The sequence below is a fragment of the Neovison vison genome, chromosome 2 (assembly GCF_020171115.1).
Source record: "Neovison vison isolate M4711 chromosome 2, ASM_NN_V1, whole genome shotgun sequence".
NCBI lineage: Eukaryota > Metazoa > Chordata > Mammalia > Carnivora > Mustelidae > Neogale > Neogale vison.
Genome location: NC_058092.1, coordinates 94,400,164 through 94,407,237, shown reverse-complemented (window position 1 = coordinate 94,407,237; position 7,074 = coordinate 94,400,164). Strand labels below are relative to the sequence as shown.

At 56.2% G+C, this 7,074-nt stretch overlaps 1 protein-coding gene across 2 annotated transcripts; it reads right to left on the bottom strand.

Annotated features, from left to right (window-relative positions):
- Nucleotides 1-410: 410 nt before the first annotated feature.
- Nucleotides 411-6,391, bottom strand: LOC122900299 (glutathione S-transferase Mu 4). 2 transcript variants are annotated; one of them, XM_044238861.1, is made up of 8 exons: nucleotides 6,283-6,391; nucleotides 5,878-5,953; nucleotides 5,367-5,431; nucleotides 4,983-5,064; nucleotides 4,789-4,889; nucleotides 3,935-4,030; nucleotides 3,735-3,845; nucleotides 411-1,606 (listed from the first exon to the last, which is right to left on the bottom strand). In XM_044238861.1, exons 1-8 carry the CDS (start codon nucleotides 6,316-6,318, stop codon nucleotides 1,517-1,519), a joined length of 657 nt encoding a protein of 218 aa, XP_044094796.1. In that variant the 5' UTR covers nucleotides 6,319-6,391; the 3' UTR covers nucleotides 411-1,516. The 2 variants fall into 2 exon arrangements, with proteins under 2 accessions (XP_044094796.1, XP_044094797.1); XM_044238862.1 differs by having other exon boundaries at nucleotides 1,522-1,606; nucleotides 3,704-3,845.
- Between the last annotated feature and the right edge of the window lie 683 nt (nucleotides 6,392-7,074).

The following is a 7,074-nucleotide window of genomic DNA, read 5'->3' as shown; positions in this document are numbered from 1 at the left end:
CACTGGGACCGACTCTGGTTCTCACGGCCAGATGGCACAGCCAAATGTGGAGTCTAGAAGCACGCCATGGACTGCCTTAAATTAAACATGGACATCCAGGAAGGAGTCCTTGTGCAAACAGATCTGTTCCCCCAGTTTCCTTGCCATACTGGCCTCCCAGGAACACTCATACACCTCAGATGGGCAAAATATATAGGCAGATGAAGGCCCCTTAAAGCCATAATATGGTGACAATGGTCAAGGAGCTGTACCAATGAGAAAGGTGGTCTCTTCCCTCCAGCCTTCCTCTCAGCCTATCCCGTGGAACACAGCACAGGCCCTCCTAACGTGGTAGGCTTTCGCTATTTGTGTTCCTTAGGTATTGCCAACATCTTCATTGAGAATTGTGATGGTATAGTGTATTTTTTTGGTTACATAGTAGGAAGCCGATAACGGAACCACCATTAAGTAATTGTGTGCATTAAAAAAAGGTGCTCTCGGCCACCACCTCAATTTTCACCGTGACCCAGTAATTGTATCAGCCGTGGGTGGATACTGGTCCCACAGAATTTTCCACAGGGACACTCACAGTGGTTCATCAGGCAGAAACCTGCATGGCCAATACACGATTAGCAAACGTAACAGGGGAAATCCTCAAGGGATTTTTAGGAACCTGCAAAGCCAGCCTACTCTGACCCTGGGGAGTCCCAGGGACCTGCGGTATTGGAGAAAGATCCACTTGCCTTCTGGGGGCACCGGCAAATCAGAGACCCTCTCTGCAGACCAGTAAAACATCCCTGACCAAAGCATAATACTCTTCTCGCCTTTTCCTTCTAGTGTCTGCTCCGGGTTCTCCCCGAGTCCCAGCAACAAAATAGGAAAACATCACCTTCTAGAGCATCAGAGTAGTGTGAAGAAATGTAAAAATTCAGAGCAAGCCACAGGATTCCTGCTCTGACGGTGTCAGAAGGAGGGAGAGGAGGTCTCCAAACAGCCACCGCCCTCACGGGACCCCACAGGGCAGGCACAGCCAGGGTCACCAGGCAGCCCGGGCTGTGGCAGGGCCTGGAGACAGTCCTGGTGCCCAGAGGGGAGAAGACAGGACAGAACAGTTGGGATGAAGGCTTTACTGGGGATCAGGCAGGGCCAGGAAGAGACCCCACTGGGGGAGCCAGGCCCGCACCCCAGTCTTCAGGCAGTGCCTGGGGAACTCAGGCAGAGCCCAAGGGCCAGGGATGCGGTCGGACTCCACACACAGAACCAGCACTCAGGGAAGAAAAGTGTGCAGGAAGGATCATGTCTGCGGGGCACTCGGGTGAAGAAAAGTGGGGTGCTGTTCACCTTTAAAGGTGCTAGACAAATTTGCATTGGGGAAGGTAAAGGGGCCCAATAAGGCTGAATGTGAGTTACCAGAAAGAACAGGAGGGGAAGAAGCAAGATCGCTGGTTCCAGGGATTCAGGGCAGTCCAGCTGTGCTCCAGGGCCACGGCCCAACAACACAGCACTGCTTCTTGCCAGCAGCTACCCTCACTCAGTCCTACTTGCTGCCCCACACAGCAAGCTTTGAGTATATCGGGTGTGGGAGGAAGCGGCTGGACTTCATGTAGGCAGAGATCTTCTTCAGGCCCTGAGGGTGGAAAAAGAAGGTCCAACGTCAGGGTCTGCTGTCTCACTGGCATTCATGTAGCCCCACTGAGGTGCACCAAGTTTGGGATGCTTCCTTGTGAAGTCAGCGATGACACACAGCACAGTCTGCCTGCGGTCCCCTGCTCTGGGACATCACCCCTTCCAGTTCTCTGTAACTAATCGGACACCTGACTAAAATACAAGACTCTACCTGGAGCCTTAGATCCCCCAGACACGATGATGGGTGTGGAACCCCCACCAACCACCCTACAAGACATGGCCCACTATCACCATCCAGCAGAAGGGAAGCAGAGGCCCAGGGGGCTTCAGCGACCACCTCAGGCTCCCGGGCTCCCAGGTGGGAAGGGCTGGAGGGCAGCTGGCTCTCTTGCCAGGGCTGGGCTCCTCCTGCTGGCCTCTTTCCTGCCCTGCCCTCCAGCTGACCCTGCCCCTTCCGGATCACAGACATCCCCTGGTTGCAGAGGGAGCTTCCTGGCTTCTCAGGGTTCCCCACACAGGGAACCCCAGCAGAACAGAGGCCTCAGAATGCGCCCATGCAGCCTGCAGGGGAGGCCAGACCTCACCCAGTGACTCAGCAAAACCTGTATGAAGGGGGAGAGGCTGGGAGCATGAAGTCAGGCCAGGCCACACTCTCAATTACTCCTCTCAAAGGTGAAGGTTCAACTGACTGGCCTGACTGAACCCAATGTCATGGGCACCAGCTACCTCGTCCCCAGTCCTGTTGCAGCCAAGGGGGCATGTGGCTCTCAGGGGTGTCTGAGCACCATCGCCCCAACACACCATGGGCCCAGTGAATTCTAAAGTGTTTGAAGATCCTGGCACTGCCTGGACTCAGGGGCCACAGAGTGTAGCCCACAGCCATCCTCTGTCCCTCCTGCTAGCTATTCCCGCAGCTTTGGCATCAAGCCCAAGGCCAGTCACCCAGAGAAGAACCAGCCCTAAAAGTGCATCTCTTGCTGAGGAATGCAGAAGACAAACATACTGCAGGCTGAAACTCCTGTTGGACAAATGCCTCCGGCCCCACATCGCTCACAAAGCACAGTCTGCTGCCCTCCAACGAGGAACGAAGGGACCAGTGCCATTAGCTGAAGTCCAGACCCTGCTCCTTCAGCACCCACCCAGCCCCACACACCACACATGGCTGGGTGTTCCTTGAGTTCTCTGTGTGCTCTGAGCCCCGGAACAGTGGCTCCAGGCCCAGGTTGCCCTAGCGTCCCCACTGTGCCTGACACAGAGTCTCACACCTGGGAAATGATCTGATCGGCCAACAGGACTGGAAGGAAATGGCCTGCCCCATCCCTGACCCAGGATCTCAGCTCACGGGAAAGAAGGGCATGAACACAGGGAGGTAAGGAAGGGGCCCGGCACAGAAGCCTCAAGACAGACTCCCTCCACAGGGGCCCCACCTAGGCACTCACAGCCCAGGACAAACAACATTCCTGGGGATGTCAGCGCATCCCCAAACGGGGATCGGACTGCTGAAAGCTTCCCGGGGATACCTAGGAAATGCCTTCTGTGCCCTTCTATGTACTGTCATCCCTACCACAGCTCTGCTCTCCTAATGCCAGCTCCATGCACACCCCTGAGCCTTGGCTACGTCCCTAGGGTCCTGATCTCTGTGACCCAGACCTGAACGGACCCATGGTGTACTGGTCCAGGAAAGGGAGTCTACAGCAAGCAGTCACGACCGGGGAGCCCAGGACAGCCGGCCCTGCCTCTGCGACCCTGACACATGACTTCTCCTTTCTGCTCTAATCTGTACTGTACGGCAGGTAACGTATCTGCCGTGTAAGAATGCCATCAAGATTTCATTTCACACACTCTATGTCAGCCCAGATCCTGGTGTAAGCAAACCCTCAGTAAATGCTACTCGGTGTGGGGCATCTGGGAGCTCAGGAGGCTTGGCATCCAGACTCTGCTTCACTGGAGGGTCTGTCTGAGGCTTTAATATCCCTCTCGCTCAGCCCCCCGTACCCCTCTATCTCTCTCAAATAAATAAATCTTCTTTAACGTGCTACTTATTCTTTGTTTTCGCTATAAGGTAAGAAAGTATTAGAGAAAAGAGAGGACGGAAGACCTGTCATCAGTGAGGAGGCTCAGGGAATCACCTCAACTCGGGCCATGAACTCCTTCAGGTTCGGGAATGCTTCCAGAGAATTCGGCTCAAATATTCGGTGCAGGTCAAGGATGTCATAAGCCAGGAAATCCACATAAGTGAGCTAAAGAAAGGCAAAGGCCAGTGAGCACCTAAACCTGAACCTGGGGAAATCCATAGCTTTCCCACCCCCCCCCGAAACCTTCCCCTTACCTTCTCCCCAGCAAACCAAAGCCTCGTCCCCAGAAACTGTGAGTAGAGCTTCATCTTGTCAGGGAGGCCCTCCAGGTACCCAGGCTTCAGTTTCTCCTGAGGCACAGAACAGCCGTCACCACCCTCAGACTCAGACTCCCATGGCAGAGAGGCAGGTGTCCCCCGGGCTGTGCCTGACCCCCAGCTGCCAGAGGTGAGCGGCCCTGGCCCCCCTCTGGAGGGGGCATCATTGCCCAGGCGATGATTTCTCCAAGCTGTGTTCAGCAGATCCTACTGAGTCCCACCTCCTATCTGTGGGAGGCTGTGGGAAGGCAGAGAACCCCACCTTGCTGTCCCTAGATCTGTCACCACTCATCTCCAAGAGGCAATGAAGTAATCAGTTGAAATGGCCTGGGGAAACAAGTCCCCAGTTCTGCCTGCTGGAGGGCAGATAGGAGCGACCCTTGAACAGTCCCTGGAAAGGTGTGGAGTTTGAGAGACAGAGGAGAGGGAGGTACAAAGCCACATCTCCCTGCTCTGCTTGCTGGCCAGTTGTGCTCAGGCCCGGGGCTGTCAGGAAGACAGCGCTGAGCGAACAAGCAACTGTCCAGTAACTGAATTTCCAACCAAGCTGGAATGCTTCCAGAGATTTGGGCTCCAATACGGGGAGCAGTTGGACCCTTCTTAAGATTAGCAAGAACTGAGGCAGAGTTTCATCCCATGCATTGTCACTGCAGTGACAGTATAGGGACTGGCTTGGGGGAAAAGTAGCTGCACAGGGTTCAAATGGCAAATAGATACAAAGTTGAGGGGACAGAAGAGTCCAGTGTCCTGTCCAAAGCCTGTCCATCCCAGCTCCCAGGGATGGGACTCACAAAGTCAGGGCTATAGCAGACCCTGGCCAGCTCATTGGAGGTGTCCATAGCTTGGTTCTCCAAAATGTCCACTCGAATCTTCTCCTCTTCTGTCTCCCCACCTACAACACAACAGACTCTCACCCTCAGGATCCCACCCAGGCAGGCCTAGGGGCACCCCACCTTTCCCCGCATCCCGACCCCAGCCCACTCACATAGGTTGTGTTTGCGGGCAATGTAGCGAAGGATGGCGTTGCTCTGGGTGATCTTGTGAGCCCCATCAATTAAGTAGGGCAGCTATAAGGAAAACACAGGCAGGTGGGTAGGCCACGGGCTCCCCAGCCTCCTCCCCTCCCTTAAGAAAGGGGAGACACGAAACCTGGCACTCACACAGCCTGCCCCTGCTAGCCGCTTAATCAATCCATTATAAAACGGAGGAATGAGCTGGAACAGAGAGCATGGGGGACAGGCAGGGACAAGAACCAGGAAGCAGAGAAGCTAGCAGAAGCCGGCAAATCTGGTCACCTCGGAGCTGGGAAAGCAGGCAGTGTAGACACCCTTCTCACTTGCCCCACATCGTCACCACCCCCTGAACCTACATTGGGGAAGTCCAGGCCCAGCTTGAATTTTTCATTCAGCCACTGACTTCTGTCATAGTCCGGAGCTGTGGTAGAGAAGATGGAGTGAAACAACCCCCCGCCAGAGCCCACTCTCATTGGGTCTGGGGAGGGGGTTGGGATTGGAGGGCGCCCACCAAGGATCAGTGGCCAAGCTCTCCAAAAGGGGAATCTGGGACACTAAATCTCACAGTCTGGGTTTGGGGGCAAAGAAGGCTTAAAAGGCTCTGGAACCTGCATGAGTAAGCTTACAGAATGTTTATGCAAGCCCTAAAAGGAACCCATCCCAAACCCCATACAGGGGGTCCAGCAATGCCCTCTCATGTCCTGCCTCCTAAGGCCAGCTGCACCTGGAAGGAGTTAGGGAAGGGCAGGCCCTGCTCCAGCTGGGGGAGGGCGGCAGAGGGAGCTGCAGGTGGCCAGGGCATGGGGTTCATGGGACCAGAACAGCAGGAATAGGGCAAAAGTCAGACTGCAAGGTGGATGCTATTACCGTCCCCCATGGTGTACTTCTTCTCCTCATAGGGTGAGTCTGTGTACTCCAGGAGCAGGCGGATCGCGTGAGCAAGCTGCCAGAGATGCCCAAGATCAGAGATGGAAGTCCTGATTCGGTGCCCGCGAGCACGCGCACATATATTCATCCGCACCGCCTCCTCATCTCCCCGCTGCCTCCCCACCCGCCGCCACCCCCACTCCCCGCCCCCTGCCCTGCCACACACACACACACACACACAGGGGATTCAGAAACGGGCCCACCTGAGAAGGACAGACCGCTGGAAAGGACTGAACTGCAGCCAGTCCTGAGCAGGAACATTCTGGTTGTATTGGTGTCTACCGCACAGCACTTCCTGCCCCCGTTCATCTCGTTCCCACCCAGCCCGGCGGTTCCCTCGCTTACCCCGCGGATGTCCCAATAACCCAAGATCACGGCCATGGTCTGCAAGCGCTTGGCGGTCTCAGCGTAATGCCTAGGCCGAACTAGGCTGGAATTTCATCGGGGGCGGGGCCTAGTTGCGCCCCTAGGCCCCGCCTGTGCCGTGCCCCGCCCCGGCCAGCCTCCACCACCCGAGGCTCTGGTCGCAAGAGCTGTGCCAAGAGACACGCTCCGTCCGCCGCCGCCGGACGGATGCAGGAGGGGCGTAGTGAGGAAAGACCTCCTGGCTTCGGGCGCCCCGGATTCCCCGACAGCCCGCGGCTCCCTGTCCTGTACGGAGCTCTCTCTCCAGGTCTGGGGGCTGGCGGGGCGCTCGGAGGCGAGCCTGAATCACAGAAAGCGCACACTCTTCTCCCTGGTTATCACTCCGCCTCGCCCCTATGCTGCCCAGATCTCAGGATGAGCCTCTGGCTGCCAAAATAAAGCCAAAGAGTGGTGTCTTTCAAACCGGGGAGTGTAAAGGAGCGTCTGTCCCGGGAAGCCCAGGTCTCTGGCCAGTCTGAAAATTCCTCCCAGGACGAGCCCCAGAGAACACACTATCGGTGGTGGGTGGGAACTACCGCCCAGGATGAGGGCAGAGAAATGGAACCCTGGTCTCAGTGTTTCCTTCAGGGCCTGTGGAGCTCAGCCCTTCGGTCACATGGCTGAGACCCTTTAGCTCAAGCGGAAATGAATCAATGACCCTTGAGACTGAAGTTGTGAATGGAAATCCAGAACCAGTCCTAGCCAAGGGCAGGGTTAGGAGGTGCAGTCTCA

Bases quoted from the DNA above. Each gene is read 5' to 3' on its own strand.
- LOC122900299 (XM_044238861.1), bottom strand. From the start codon at position 6,318: ATGGCCGTGATCTTGGGTTATTGGGACATCCGCGGG. The intron at 5,954-6,282 runs GTAAGCGAGGGA...CATCTCTGGCAG, and splicing joins GTTATTGGGACATCCGCGGG to CTTGCTCACGCGATCCGCCT. The intron at 5,432-5,877 runs GTAATAGCATCC...TCTCTACCACAG, and splicing joins GAAGTACACCATGGGGGACG to CTCCGGACTATGACAGAAGT.